This window comes from Nomascus leucogenys, chromosome 6, assembly GCF_006542625.1.
Source record: "Nomascus leucogenys isolate Asia chromosome 6, Asia_NLE_v1, whole genome shotgun sequence".
Taxonomy (NCBI): domain Eukaryota; kingdom Metazoa; phylum Chordata; class Mammalia; order Primates; family Hylobatidae; genus Nomascus; species Nomascus leucogenys.
Window position 1 is genome coordinate 113,062,797 of NC_044386.1, and position 17,010 is coordinate 113,079,806.

The 17,010-nt window shown below is 34.8% G+C and overlaps 1 protein-coding gene across 1 annotated transcript in view; it reads left to right on the forward strand.

The window, feature by feature from the left end:
• The window catches only part of MCTP2 (multiple C2 and transmembrane domain containing 2), a 257,936-nt gene that overhangs the window by 198,370 nt on the left and 42,556 nt on the right, over window positions 1–17,010 (forward strand). Inside the window, exon 18 of the mRNA XM_030815066.1 lies at window positions 15,795–15,917. Coding sequence (XP_030670926.1) covers window positions 15,795–15,917 — 123 coding nt within the window. The remainder of the gene's footprint in view (window positions 1–15,794; window positions 15,918–17,010) is intronic.

Below are 17,010 nucleotides of genomic sequence, written 5' to 3' on the forward strand. Positions count from 1 at the left end.
TTTTTACTCCTGTGCCTGCCTTTCAAACTTGCTTTTGACCATTGATTATTTTCGGTTTTACTCTGAGATGCCAGAGGGAGAGAGGGAGAGAGACAGAGAGAGAGAGAGAGAGAGAGAGAGAGAGAGAGAGAGAGAGAATGTGTGTGTGTGTATGTTTCTCTAGTCATCCTATTTGGCATTCCTTAACTTTATGACTTCATGTCTTTTATAAATTTTGGAAGATTCTCATCCAGTATCACTTATAGCTTTTTCCTAGTCTCTCTTTTCTCTCTCTTTCTGGATATCAAATTTTTACATATAAAGTAAACCTTTCTCAGTGTGCCATACTTCTTCTTATTCTATTTCTATTTTTACCATATCTATCTCTACTTGAAGTGTAGATATTTTCTACTAATACTCCAAATTATTAATTTAATACCCTACTCCAAATCACAAATTCTCTCTTTTGCTTTATCTGTTCCACTATTAAATTCATTTATTGAGCTCTTCATTTTGTTTATGAAGTTCTAGGTGTTTATTTGACTCTTACAGATCTCAGTTCTCTGCTGGTATTGTTTTCACGAACATATGGATTATAATTATTTTAAAATTCATATCTTATAACTCTAATATCTAAGTCACCCATTTATTCTGGTTATCTTTTTTCTTTTGATTTTTGCCCATTGTTTTTTCCTTCTGTCTATACCTGATTATTTTTATTAGAACATTTGAAAGGGGGCGTGGACTATGTTATCTTCTACCAGAGAGGATATCCAGTAGGCATTTAGAATATAGCAAGTCACTCTGATCCCATCAGAGATGGAGATGATCCAAGGTAGGATTCCAGGCATCTTAAGGATTCATCTACGTCTAGTTTTACCCCATGCCTAGCCCCTTTTGGATTCTCAACAAAACCATGCAGTATTTACTAGGGCCCTTCTTTTTAAATAGTCCCTCACCTCTAATTTTTGTCTCCCAACCCTGTGACATTGCCAGAAGATTTTAGCAGCCACTTTCCGCTTGATCTCAACCTTCATCCTAAGCATGCATGGCTTAAGAATTAGTAACTGTTTTAAGGAGAAATGAATGTAGAATGTCCAGCTTGACTGCTATTCTTTTTTTATTCTCTATATTTTTGTCTTTTAAGTCCTGGCTGCTGCAGTTACCATGCATGCACTCCAATTTTTGCCTCCCCAGATTTTTAAGATTGAAGCAAACTCTTTGTTAGTACTTTGTACTCTGTTGATTGCTGTGTTCTTGCACAGTGAATTGACAAAAACAACTGTATTAGTCCATTCTCACGCTGATATGAAGACATACCTGAGACTGGGTAATTTATGAAAACAAGAGGTTTAGTGAACTCACACTTCTGCAGACTTAACAGGAAGCATGACTGGGAGGCCTCAGGAAACTTACAATCATGATGGAAGGCAAAGGGGAAGCAATATGTCTTACCATGGTGGGGCTGGAGAGAGACAGCAAGGAAGAGAGAAGTGCCACACACTTTCTAACAACCAGATCTCATGAGAACTCACTCACTATCACGAGAACAGCAAGGGAGAGGTTCACCCGCATGATTTAATCACTTCCCGCCAGGCCCCTCCCCCGACACGTGGGGATTACAATTGGAGATGAGATTTAGGCGGGGACACAGAGCCAAACCATATCAACAAGGAAACAAACAAATAGGAATGAAACCAACCCCGAAAGACATGAAGCAGTAGCAAACTAAGGTAGTGCATTTGTTTTCGATCCTGTCTCCTCAGGTCCTAGAAGCCTTGATTATTCTCAGATATCTTCAAGTTGTTTGTGTATATTAAGCAGATTTCACAGCTTTTTTTTAAAGGAATATTGAGAAAAATCTTCTCCTTCATACTGAAAAGCTGAAGTTTATCTTGCACTTAACATGCCAGCTTAACAACAATAGTATCGGAATTCTTTAGATCAAACCATACCTCTCCCAATTTGTAGGCTTTTGCTTTTCTGTATTTAAATTCTGGAAAGTCTCATTACAAATTATGCTTCACTTTTGTAATCAATGTTTATTTACACTGGCATGCACATTTACCATTGTTTTTGAGCACCATACATTTTTGTATTTTGCCTTTATACTTGGTGCAGTTGTCCTTCTGTTTGAAGTATATCTTTGATATTTAAGTTCATGAGGGTCTTCTGGTGAGAAGCACTACTAGCTCATGTTTTTCTGAAAATGTCTCTGCTTCCCTCTCCTTTAAAGATAATTTGTGACATACAGGATTCTAAATTGAAAGACTGAAAGAATATATGTGTTAAATTATTCTACTGTCATCTTGCTTTCCCTGTTGCCTTGAGGAATAAAGTCACTCAAATTACTTTTCCTTTGTAGTTGAACTATTTTTTTCTCTCTAGCTGCTTTTAAGTGTTCCTCTTTTCCCCAGTTGTTTTTTTAGTTCTACTATGCTAGTTTTAGATATAGATTATTCTTAATTTATCCTGACAAGGAATTTTTAGGGGAAGGGGGGATTCGTATATTAATCTTTCAGCATTTCTGGAAAATCCTCAGACATTTTTTCTTTATGTATTGCTTTTTCTCCATTTTCTGTTTAACCCCTTTCTCTACCCCAGACACCTATCAGACCTTCTCATTTCTACCTTCCATGTGTCTTAACCTCACTTGTATATCTATAACCTTGTTTCTATGGTCTGTGTCCTCAATAATTTCTTTGGAATTATCTCTCAGTTCACTAATTTTCTGTTCAGCTGCTTTTAATCTGTTAATTAGTGTACCCATTGTGTTTACATTTGATTTTCTCTCCTTTGTACCATTCCTCACCAATAACTCAGATCACGTAGTCCATCTTTAAAAGAATTTCCTTGCCTTCTCTACTTTCATTAGACTTGATTAACAGAAGCTCAGGTAAGCATGGCTCCGAAGAAAACATATTTAGTGCACCCTGACAATTATATTACACTTCTATAATCCACTCTCCTTTTCGCTCTTCTAGACTATTTCATAACTTCTCTTCTGCCTTGAACTTTTAATACTTCTTTTCCTCATCCTCACTCTCATAGAATGACCATGATTGACATAAGTGCCCCTCTACTGCTACCCTAGCCCCTCTATGTCTATCTCCCTACCGACATCTATGCCTGTGTCATCTGCTTTTCCTTCTGTAGCTATGGATGACCTGAATTGTTGCTAAGACCAATCCTCCATTTTACAGTGGATTCCACCCTTACCACTGATTCAAAAGTAGTGCTCCAACTGTGATTTCCTGTCTCCTGCCTCATAATTTTATTTATCTCTCTCTCCTCATTTATTGCTATAGTTCCTTCCAGCTATCACCCTATTTCTCTGCTCTTCATTGTAATAAACCTTTCAAAGAGTTATGTCTACTGTCTACAATTTTCCCCATTCTCTCAAACTCACTCTTATCTAATTTTTGCCTCATCGTTTTACTAAACTGCTCATTTCAAGTCACCAATGACCACATCTCAGTATCTTACTTATAAATATATTGTGGCCATCCTCTTTAAAATACTTTATCTGTTTTCAAGAATACAACCATCTCCTAATGTACCTCTTTGTGGCACTTCCTCAGGCTCTTTTTCTGACCCCCTGTCTTCTCAAACTCTAAATTTGGACTTTTGTAGAAATCAATTCTGAGCCATTTCTTTCTAGTTGTTTCCTTGCTAAGGTTATCCAGTCTGATATCTTTAAATGCTATCTGGAGTCTGATAATCCACAAATTTATGTATCTAACCATAGCCTCTACCCTGAATTCCAAACCACGTATCTAAGGTTTACTGTGTGTCTCCACATGGACATCTGATTGGCACCTCATACTCCCCTCCCCAAACCTGCTCTTCCTACAGACTTCGTCTCAATGCATGGACAAATCCATTCATCCAGGTTTTTCAAGCTCTTTATCTTGGAATCATTCTCAATCATTCCCTTTTTATCTTCTCATCTAAACTATTTGCAACTCCTCTGTCCCTACTTTCTAACTAGTCAAAACATGGCCACTTCTCACTAATTCCACTGCCATCACCTTAATTCTAGGCCACAATTAACTCTAACCTGGTCTTTTCAATAGCTTTGTAAATGAAATATGTGTTGTCTCTTCATGATTTGTTCTCATTATGCGACCACAGTGACTCTTAAATATGAGTCAAATCATGTTATTCTGCTTCCTGTCCTCTTGCCAGTCTAGCAACTCCCTTAGAATAAAGGGCAAGGACCTTACAGCCATCAACCAGGCCCCTTGTGGCCAACTCCTGTTCCTTCCTCACTTCTCTTTCCAATATTCTTGCTCACTCTGCTTCAGACACAAGGAGTCCATGCTGCCTTTTTTAAAAAAGCAAACACAGACACACACACACACACACACACACACACACACACACACACACACTGGAAGGCTGGGTGTGGTGGCTCATGCCTGTAATCCTAGCACTTTGGGAGGGCGAGGTGGGAGGATAACTTGAGGTCAGGAGTTCGAAACCAGCCTGGCCAACATGGTGAACCCCATCTCTACTAAAAATACGAAAAAAAAAAAAAATTAGCCAGGCATGGTGGTGGGCGCCTGTAATCGCAGCTACTTGGGAGGCTGAGGCAGGACAATCACTGGAACCTGGGAGGTGGAGGTTGCAGTGAGTGAGCTGAGGTCATGCCACTGCACTCCAACCTGGGTGACAGAGCAAGACTCCGTCTCAAAAATAAAAAAATAAAAAATAAAACACTGAAAGAAGGCATACTCCCAATTCTGGGCCTTTGCATTTGCTATTTCTTCTGCCTGGAAACATTATTCACCTAGATACCCACAACTCCTCCAAAGTCTTTGCTCACTTATTGCCCTCTCAGTGATGTCTTCCTTAATTACCTTATTTGTAATTGCAAACCCAGCCCCACTGCCTGATATTCCTTCCCTTCCTTTTCTCTGTTTTGTTTTCTCATGGTGGGTCTTTTACCACCTGATATATATAGTTTATTTTTTCTATCTCATCTTCAATCCTCATATACAATCTAAGCTACATAAAGGCTTTTAGTTTTTGTTTACTCTTGTGTCTGAATCAATGTAGGTGTTTAACGAATCAGTATTGAAGAAAAAAATGAGTAATAAATTTATCCAGGAAATAAAGTAGTGACAGGAAGATGAATTTAGTTTGTATGGCCCAGGGATAGAGCATTATGAGTGAAGAAATGGTCAAGCAGTTGAGAAGATAGCTTTCTAAATGAGAGAAAGTTATGTTCAAAAGCAAAGTCCTGAACATTGTTTTATATCTTAGGGTTTGCAAATGGTGCAGTGTGATTAGGAGCCTAGAATGTATGGTGCAGTTGGATTATGACATACAACCAAGTCTGAGCCAGTTAATGAAAGGTCTTAACTGTTAAATTATGAGGTCTGGATGTCTTAATGTTGGCCAGGGAAAAATGGAATATTTTAATCAGTTCGATGCACATGATAAAACCTAGTGGTGTGTTGTTGTTGTTTTGCTTTGGTATAGTGATATGTAAGACATGTTTTTCCTGCTTTAACAAAAAAAGGCAGTGACAACTTCTTGAGAAGGGGCTACTTATTGATTTGTTATCTTAGAAATGAATGTGTATCTCATCAAATTACAATTTTTTTTTAAATTTAACCCTGGATTTTTTTTTAACAGAATTAACACAGCTTTGTTTCACCTTTACCCAATATGTTTATTGTAAAATAATCATACTTATGTGATTTCCCCCTCTATGCCCTGTACAATAGGATGATTTTTCATAAAGATTGTATGATTATTTAAAGATACACTGTTTCAAATATCTAGATTTTATCTTTATTATGACAAATGAGTCGATGTACACAACATTCTGAAAGAGTGTCTATGTCTGTGTGTGTTTGCTGCCCTTTCTTATTTTCTTGTCTCAAAGACCACTCCAGTGGTTTTTAAAAGAAATTTAGAATCTTCTTCAGTACTTTTCAGATGAACCAGCTTCTAACCCTCTTAAGTATTCATACAAAATCATTAGATTTTGAATTAGCAGTACCTTCCACCAGAAGAAATCAACTAGCCCTTCCTTGGACTTCCTGGGATGTTGTTCTTGTTTCAGTTTTAACCCAGGAGTTTAGTAAGGTTGGAGAGTTTGGGTTGGTGGCAAGGAAGGTGGATGTTGGGCCAATTTATTCTTTTTCTTACATTTGGTTTGTGGTGTAGGAATGGGTAACACAACAGAAAGTAGATTTTTCATTAGCTGAAACTTAATTTATATGATGGCAAATATAGAGAACATACAGCGTTCTCTTACGATTTTCTACCACAAAAGAACACTTAATTTTATTATTATATACTTACTGTACTTATGTCATCTTAGGTGACTATAAAACAGAAGAGCAATTTAAGATCACCTGGTTACTTTGACCAATGTTGGGTCAAAGTTCTATTCTAAATAATGGCCATGTTGGCTAGATTCCCAAATGTCTGTGGCATGCCTAGCTATTTACAAAATAGATGTATAAAACAACCCATGATTTTGTATGAACAACCATAATGAAATATATTTATTCAAATGAGGCTTTTGATTTCATTGTTCAGTTTTTTTTAACACTACTTTCACGGACAGTGTGTAAGCTGTAAGATGCAAACTCTAATCTCTGTAATCATACTTTGCTTTGTTTCAACAAAAGCAATGTTTTTGAGAATTATTCAGAGACTCGGCTTCTTGTAATTTGACGGTTTCTTAATCTCAAATTCACTCTTGAAGGACAAAAGGACAGAATCTTAAGATAATTTCAAATGAGGAGATCCCAGAGTATTTAGGGGGACAGCCATGTCATTCATTGAACTTGGTATCTGAAGTTAACTGCTTTTTAGTACAGGCATTCTCTTGGATGTTTAAAAGATAGTTAATGGCTTGGTTGATTACTTAATTGGTTACAGACCACTTCATCACCATTTCATTATGAAACCTGATAGACATGATAAATTTTTTGTGACATGAGGTTACATCCTTCTCGTGTCATACTTAAAGAAACAATACATAGAGGATTTATTAGATTTGTTCAAGTGTCTATGGCAATGCTAGCTAAGTTCTTCAGTCACAGCTAGCTTGGAACCATGGAATCTTGAAGGCATTTTTATCTTTAGGGCTTTCCTCAGGAAAAAATTAATCTTTTCATGACTCATGTTCTCCTATCTGAGATTTAGCATGTACATATTTTCATAAAAACTATTGCAGATAGATTTTAGGATGGAAAGTGAAGAAATATTTGCAGCTAAAAATTTAAGGCACTTTTTTTGAAATTACACTTTCTGATCACCGCTGCACCTATGTCATGGAACATATTGGGAAGACATGCATGATAGAGTAAGAAGTTTCCTTGGTGCCAGAGAAACCAAGCTTCAAGCAACGGTCCTAACGTATGTGATTTTCCTAACAATACTCAGAATACGTTTCTGAGTATTGTTCTACTGTATGGATATATTCACTTTTTTTGTTGACATTTGGACCATTTCCAGTTTTGTTATTTAGAATAATGCTGCTGTGCTATGAACATTTGTGGACAAGACTTTTGTGAGACATATTATACAGAAGTAGAAAAGCTGTGAATTATGGTAAATATTTGTTCAATGTTTTGAGAAACTGTAATAATTGTAATTATTGTTTATCAGTATATGTAGTGAAAATATTTTCTTCATTTTGTGACTTGCCCTTTCATTTCCTTCCAAAGAGGAAAAGGAGTATATTTTATATTTTGATGAAGTCTTTTGTGTGTGTGTGTGTGGTGGGGGGTTGCTGTCTTACTCTGTCACCCAGGCTGGAGTACAGTGGTGCAATCATGGGTCACTGCAGCCTCTAGCCTCTGGGCTTAAGTGATTTCTTTGCCTCAGCCTCCCAAGTAGCTGAGACTTACAGGCACATGCCATCACACCCAGCTCATTTTTTGTGATGTTGCCCAGGCTGGTCTCAAACTCCTGGCCTCAAACAGACCTCCCACCTTGGCCTCACAAAGTGCTCCCAGCCTATTTTTTTTTTTTCTGTTTTTATATGACTCTTTATATTTTTTCTGTCCTGAGAAATCTTTGCCCACTCTAAGATGGCAAGTTTTTCTCTTTTCCTTTTTTCTTAGAAGTCTTAAAATTTTAGAATTTACATTTAGATGTATAATCCATGTACAGTTAAATTTTGTATGTTATGTGGTAAGAGTAGGTGATTTTTTTCCCCATACGTATATCTAGTTGTTCTAGTGCCACTGTTTAAAAAAAAATACCATTTTTTCCATTGAATTCAACTGGCAACTTAAAAATCAACCACTTTTATGTGGATCTATTTCTGGACTCTATCTTCTATTCCATTGATGTATAAGTCTGTCTTTTCACCAACACTATTACTACTTTGCTACAGCTTCATAATAACTTGTGAAGTCAGCTAGTGTGTTATTTGCTAAAATTGCTTTGACTATTGCATGTCATTTGCATTTTCCTTTTCTTTCTTCTTTTTCTTTTTTTCTTTCTTTGAGATGCAATTTTGCTCTTTCACCCAGGCTGGAGTGAAGTGGCATGATCTCAGCTCACTGCAACCTCTGCTCCCCGGGTTCAAACGATTCTCCTGCCTACAAGTAGCTGGGATTACAGGCACATGCCACCACGCCTGGCTAATTTTTCTATTTTCAGTAGAGACAGGGTTTCACCATGTTGGCCAAGCTGGTCCCGAACTCTTGACTTCAGGTGATCCACCTGTGTTGACCTCCCAAAATGCTAGGGTTAGAGGCATGAGCCACTGTACCCAGCTTGCATTTTCATATAGTGTTTAGAATCAGGTTGCCCATTTCTATAAAATAAGGATTGCTTGAATCTGTAGGTCAATTTTTGAATAACTGCCACCTTAACAATACCAAATCTTCCACTCCATGAACTAGGCATATTTATTTTCTTATTTACATATTCTGTAATGTTTCTTAACAATATTTCATAGTTTCCAGTGAGGATATCTTGCTCATGTTTTATACATTTTATTCCAAAATACTGTGTTGCTTTTGTGGTGCTACTATAAATGGAAATCTAAAAATTTTATTTTTTAATGTTTCGCTGCTAGTATTAATATCTAAAAATGATTTTGATATTTTAATACCATGGACTTTGCTGAATTTAGTTGTCATTTCTAGGATTTGCTTTGTAGATTCCTTAGGATTTTCTACATTTAAAAAATCATGTCATCTGCTAAAAAGGTCGTACTTTTTTTATGCTTATATTTATGCCTTTTGTTTCATTGTTTGACTTTATTGTAGTGGCTAAAACATTTCATTCAATACTGAATAGAAGTAGTGAAAGCAGACATCCTTGCCTTATTCCTAATTTAAGGGGTGCATGCAAGTTTCCCCATTGTAAAATCATTTTGTCTGTTCTAGAACTTGATATAAATGGAATCAAACAGTAGGTACTATTTTGTAGAAGGCTTTTTCCACTCAGTGTGTTTTTGAGATTCATGTGGTTGCATGCATGAGTCATTTCTTTTTTAACTTGTGTTTGTCTTTTTAATCAACTTCTCAAGGTATAATTTATGTACAATAAACCCCTGCCAAGTATGATCAAATATGGTAACTATAAAATTTTTACAGATGTCCTTTAACAAAATTGATGAAATTCCTTCCAATTATTATTTGTTAAGAGTAGAAGGGTGTTGAATTTTTGTCAAATGCTTTTTCTGTATCTATTGAAATAATCACATGCTGTTTTATTTTATTCTGTCAATATTGTGAATTACATTGATTTTTGAATATGCAATCAATTTTTCATTCTTGGAACATATTCTACTTGGTCATAATTTAGTTTCATATATTTCTTGATTTAATTGACTACTATTTTCTTGAAGAATTTTGCATCAAAGTTCATATTTGGTCATTTGTCTGTAATTTTATTTCTTTGTAACAGTTTTGTCAGATTTTGATATTAGGGTAATACTGGCCTCATAAAATTGTTGGTAAGTATTCTTTCCAAAATATACTCTTTCTTTTCTCAATGTTGAATAGAATTTAACAGTGAAACCATTTGCCCCTAAATTTTTCTTAGTGAAGACATTTTTGATAAATAATTCAATTTATATATTGTTCAGTTCTATTAGGTTATATTTTGCCATTTTTTCCTTCGTCTTTTTTTTGCCACAGTAATTCACTATATTTTTATCTCTGCCTTTTTTTAGTGTTTTATTTCATTAATATTTAATGTAATTTTTGGTATTGTTGGATTTTAATTATCATTTTATATTTACCTCTTACTCCTCTGTTTCTCTTCTTTTGCCTTTTAGATTTCCATTTATCTATTTACTTTTACAATTTATTCCTCCCTGCCTTTTTTATGTAGTTGCTCTGAGTATTAAGGTGTATGTGTGTATATTTTTCCCTTAACTTTTCACAGTCAATTTAAGATTAATATTGTATAACGTCATCTAAAACATGGAAACATTACATGTCATCTAAGTCTAAATGTCCATCTACCTCTAACCTCCTTTATATTAGTTTTCCTGTGTATCACACCTAAATACATTATACACCTCACCAGGATAATGTTACAAGCTTTGCTTTAAACATTTATAAGCATTCTAAAAAATAAAAGAAATAATATTTTCTATTTACTTATGTATCTACCACTTCTGATATTCATTTCTTCCTGAAGTTTGCATTTCCATCTGGTATCATTTTTCCTCACCTTGAAGAATTCCTTTAGTGTTTATTGATGTGCACGTCTACTGATAAAAAAATTATTTTAATTTTCTCATATCTAAATCTTTAACTTTGATTCTTATAGGATATTTTTACTGGATATAGAATTCTGAGTCTAAAGTTTTTGATTTTGTTTTTCGTTTTGCACTTTGAAAATGCTATTATCCCCTTGCCTCCATGGGTTCTGATGACAAATCTATGGCGATTCAAATTGTTGTGTTTATGATAATGTCGTTTCTCTCTAGTTTTTATCAACATTTTCTTATTATCTTTATTTTCCAGAAATATGGTGATGCTATTTATTCCCAAGACTGGATTTCTTTAAATTTACTCTTCTTGAGATCCTCTGGACTTCTTTAATCTGTACATTTTGTCTTTTCCTAGATTTGAAAACTATTCAGCCAATTGTTCTTTAAATATTTTTCTACCTATTTTTTTTCTGAAATTCCAAATACCCATGTTAGAACTTTTGAAATTTTGATGGTCTCCAGACCTTCTATTTTTTCTATTATTTTCTCTCTTTTAGATTTGATTATTTCTCTTGATATCTTTATAGTCACTGACTTTTTCATTATTAATTTTGCTACCAAAATACACATTGATTTTTTAAATGTTTAATGTTGTATTTTTTAGTTGGGCAATTATTTTTTAATTTTTACATTTTATGCTTATATTTACTGTTTTACCCATAGTGAGTTTATTTTCCGTTGCCTCACTGAGCATAATTTTTATAGGTGTTTTAAAGTTCTTTTCTGATAATTTCAACAGAGTTCACCTTGGAGTTGGTATCTTTTGATTGTCTCTTGCTTGAAAATAGATTCCATTTTCTTGACTCTTTGTATGTTGAGTGATTTTGAATTGTATCTTAGACATCCGCAATTCTATGTTGTGGAGACTCTAAATTATGCTATATTCTTCTAAACAAGTTTTTTTAAGGCATTTAATTTTATTAGACTCAAAATGCAAACGTTTTCACATGTCTTAGGGTAATAGCTTTGATCTTAGACTGCTTTGAGTGTGCTCTGCATGTATGCCAGCATGTATGGCATTCACATACTGAGTGTGGGGTTTACCTTTGCTTACACTCTCCTTTTAGCATACCTCTGCACTCTCCAGTGGCTCTGGTTGTCCCTGAGTGCATTCCTGTTTCCTCCATTCAGAAGTAATGGTAAATTTTTCATTGGAATTTTATTCAACTGGTACCACCAGAGTGACTGCAACTGCTCTTGGATCAAAGATACAAACATTTTTAATTAACTCCATGCAGATCTGATTCCTTCTTTCAAAGTTACAACTCTCCTTCTTTCTTTGAAGATGCTTAATTAGACTTTTTTCCTAAAAAAATATTTTTCTGGGGTTTATATTTGCTTTTCCTGAAAGATACGCTTGTTAGGAAATCAGTTCTTTACTACAGAAATGGGAATTATGCATTGATTTAAAAAAAATATATCTAAAGGCACTATGGTCTCACTCTTAAAAGAGTTTTAGGCTATTTGAATGTGATGTTTAAATATAACTCAATTTTTGTTGTAAAACATTTCTAGGATTGCATAAGTATTCCTGATAGAGGTAAATACTATGGCAAATGAGGTGTTTACCTAAAACAACTGTCTCCTTAATACTGGTGGTTGTTCAAGTAATTTTTTCAAAGACATATATAGTTTTATAATGAAGAAAATAAATTTAAAATGATGTGTCCTGATTTTCTCCATAGCTTTATGTCAGCCTCTTCTTACTTGAAGTTACATTTAGCAATTTAAAATAATAATAAAATCCATTTACCCAGTAGACAGGCATTTAGAAACAACCACCATTTAGTATACAGTTAAAACCCTTAATCCCCCAAAAAACGTAACAATAGGGAAAGGGAAATAGGTAACAAATAGGAAAATCTCTAGCTTTACCTAACAAAGAAATTACTATTGGCTCTACTTTTTGCTATGTTTTATTTTATAAAAAAAGAAACATTTGAAAAGAAGAAAATTATAGGGAAAGATTATATATTTGACATTATAAAACTTTAAATAAAGGAAAGTTGATGGAGCAAGCCACACTAGAGGAAATCAGTGTGGTTTGATTTTTGTCATTGATCCAAAAAGTGTTTCAACAATTTCACACTTACACATTTAAAAAAAAAATAAAGGTTTAGCACTAGGAGAAAAGTAACGTATAGAATGGAAGAAGGTGGAGGAAAATCATCATGATTTACAGTTGATATGATTTGCTACGTCAAATCTACAAAAGAATATATTTGCAGTCTCTTACAGCTAATAAGTGGGTTCAGAAAGAATGTGAACAATATATAAAAATTAATGTTTCTGTACCCAGCATTAGCCAATTAAATGATAAACTTTAAAATTGTTCCATTGCTATTTATAATAGTGTTAAACTCCAAGTTACTTAAAAAAAAACATGGAAAATCAGTACAGTGAAATTAATAAGATATTTTGAGATACATAAAAAGTTCTGAATATAGAGAAATAATCATGAAATGTCAATATCAAGACACCAATTATCTTTAAATTTTCAAGACAATCTCAGTCTTAATTTTTCTGAGTTGTATAGAAATTTATAAATTAATTCTGAAATACATGTGGAAAAGTAAAGGGTGAAAAAATATCCAAGATCATTTTGAGTGTGAAATAGGAGACTTGTCCACTCAGATATGGTATGGTTACTAAATGATAGTTTTAAAATGTGGTCTTGGTAAAATACAGGAAAATATATCAATGGAGAACTGAGAGGGCTCAGAAACAATAGACACACTCACATGGGGACTTGGTATATTGACAGAAGGAGCAATGTAGATCAACGAGAAAAATGGGGATCATTACAGGAATTTAGCTGTAAAAGATGGCTGTAAGGAAAAAGTTCACATTGGATTGCCCGAGTTAAAGAAAAAATTAAAACAAAAACAACAAAATTGAGACAGAATAAAGATCATACACAGTTATCTTTTAGAAGAAAACACAAGGAAATAGCTGTATTAACTCAAGGTAGAATATGATTTCTTAAGTAGAACACTGAACATTAAAGGTACAAACCCTAATGTAAAAGACTAATATATTATTTGATTACATAAAACCGCATTTCAGCCTATGTTTGCATTGATAAGGGAGTATAGTTGACAAATTGCAGAGCATTCATTTGAATGGGAACTATATTAGTTAAAATAAATGTACTTGATCATGCATACACCATGAAAAGATCTGTAAAACATACTGTTGGTTAAAATATTTGCAGAACAATAGGAACATTTTTATTTTGTTATTGCTAATATATACCTAAGGTGCCCTCAGGTGGAAAAAATTCACATCAGATTTAGGACAAGGTTGCCTTTTGAAATGAGAGGAATAGGACAAAAGAACGCAAGCAAGGTTGACAAAAAGAACACGAGTGTCTATGCAAAACATCTTGAAGTGTTAGAAAATAAAATACAACAACACTGGTTCACCTCAGTGAAGGAGTTTCTCGCAGAAATACAAGATTGCTTCAAATTATGAAATTACAAATACAATACTTCACCATATTGATGTCTTTAAATGAAAAGGATAAAACCATCCTTTCAGAAGATACTGAAAGAACAGTTGGTTAGCTACCAACCATTCTTGATCTTAAAAATTATACACCGTTAAAATTGCTGGACAAATTTTTGTTTAAAACATGTTTTTATTAGGTTTGGAACAGATATGAAAGAGTATTTATAAAACATTTCAAAGATATAAAGAATAATGATCAGCTATATATAAATTTTCTAGTATTAAAAATGGTTTGTGTGTGTGTTCTTAATGTGATATGATTTATCACTCTAGAAGTATTTTCATTAAAGCCACGAATTAAACAGTGATATCCTTCTGAATAGTTTAACAATTTTTTGTAGGAGTAATGAAATCAAGCAGGAAAAAAAGTTACAAATAGAAAAGAGGAAACAGAAGAGGATCCTTAATTGTAGATTATGTGACTATATTCTTAGAAACCTCACAGGAATGAAATAAACTATTTGATACAATAAAGAATATTCAATAAGGCTGCTAATGTTAAAAATATATATGTAAATTATTTGCTTTTATATGTAAATAATGACAAGTTTGAAAAACATAATGGAAGAAGTGATTTTATTTACAATGTGCACCAAAAAAAAGCAATATATGATCATCACAAAGAGAAAATTTCTAAATGTTAGAAAAAGTTTTTAGCAATGAAACAGTATTGCTTTTGGAAAGGAAGATTTCATATTTACGATGCAGTAATTTGCCTTTTCTAAGTTGATATGTTATAGCAGTGGTTTTTTCAAGCACTTACAGACAGCTGATAACTACAAATTACCTTATTTCATCTTCTAGACTACCCGTGAGTTTGAAAAGAAAGTGAGACTCAAATTTTGAAGTAATTTACCCAAGATTTCACTCCTGCCTCATATTGTAATTAAAAGATGTTCTCACCTTGTTTATCCTAATTAGTGTGTTTCTTGGAGGTAGAACCATCTACCTGCATTCATGTCTCCAGTAACCATTGTAGCATATGCAGTTGGATCAGTCTCAAATTCTCACTTGCCTTTCTATGTGAGGAGTCACAAATTTCAGAGGTTGACAGAAATTGGGCAGCTAAGAGAATACCTTTTCTGATACAGACAACGCTAGCCAATCATTTTCTTGTGTCCATATAGTCTCAAAATAGGTAGATTTTAAGCATTTTAACAAAAGTTTGGAAATCCAGAGTCTTTCTCTGAAATATTTGGATTTTTCAATATTGGCAGCCAACTGAAAAAATAATGGCTCTCTCCTGTTCAAATAAACCTCACTTTTGGCAAAATTTGGCCTGTGGCCTGCGTCTCTGTGACCTTGGACTTTTTCCATACTACTTTCCATAAATTCTGGCACACTAAAATCCACTGGCTTTTCAGGTATAAACCCAGTGTATCTGTCTATTCCAGAGCGTGACTAACCAGCTCTTTCTATACTACCAGTTCTAAAAATGAGTCGATCATTGTGTGTGTGCGTACCTGTTTGGAAATGTTTCTGAAAGTGACTAGAAAGAGTCCAGTTGAATCTCCTTACGTCAATGAGTAGGAATTTGATTGCTCCCCTAGTGTTTCATCAAGCAGTCGTGTATTCTTATTTGTCTTTCAATCAGGTATTTTTGATCACTGTCTGGAATTTTGAGCTATATATGATCCCCTTGGCATTGTTGCTGATCTTTGTCTACAATTTCATCAGACCTGTGAAAGGCAAGGTCAGCAGCATCCAGGACAGCCAGGTAAGCAAGGATTCTGACATTTGACTGCCGAGAAATGTGTTAACAACAAACTACCACCACCACCAAATCATGGCCCAAGTCCATTTCATTTGAGATGCAAGGAGCAGCCCGGCAAAGGCACTCATTTTGCAGTGGAGATCTTCTATCGTGAATAATCTGGAGTCTTCTTTCTGTGGCATCTTATGTTCCTGAGCCTTGGCCTGCATGAGGGGAGCCTCTGGTTCATGGTTATCATTTCCATGCTGGTAGCACATGTCTGTGTGCTCATCTGATTCTCTGTAGAGTTCCTGTGAACGAGCTCCTCAATCACTAGCGAGAAACCTTTGCTGGTTCTGTGGGCCGTTGCTGGGCATGCAGAGAGCTCCGCAGGGTTAACTCCGGCCTTTCCATGAAGGCATCTTATGCAATGTTCTCTCTGGCTTGAAGGCTCAGGAGATTCCCAGAGGCTTGTCAACAACTAGGGCAATCAGAGAGTGGGTGGGCTTAGACCTGTCTATTTGCAGGTGCCCACATTTGTCTGGAAATTCCCAAACTTCCTGTCCTGTTGAAGAAAGCAAGGCCCTTTCTCAAAGGCATCTCTCCGCATCTACTCATCTCGCTGCCACTCCGACTCTCCTGCCCCTGCCCCCTCATTGCACCCCATAGGATCTTTTTCTGCCCTAGGTGGCCAGGAACTTGTATTTGTAGGCTTTTTGTTTTTTATGATATGATCTAAGCATTCCAGATTCAAGAACCAAGTTTTTAAAACAAAAATCTAAAGTCCTAAGATTTGATTAATTTCCTTTCTAGATGGATCACCTTCACATTTGGTTTCCCAAGAGTCAATCAAATCCTGACTGTTTTTATTTTTCCTTATGTCTTCGTAATGGATTTAAGGGAGGTTTCTGGTTTCACTTAGGAAGGAAAGTGGGAAAAATGAGTATTGTGGCAAGAGGAAAAACCTCGGGCAATTTCAAAATTCTGTTCTGTTTGATTTTAATTATTTAATGCAATAGGCATGAACACCTATCAGTGAGAAAATAGAACCAGCTAATAAATGAATGGCTTTAATAGATCCATTTAAGGACTAGGTTTCACAGAGTTATAGATAATG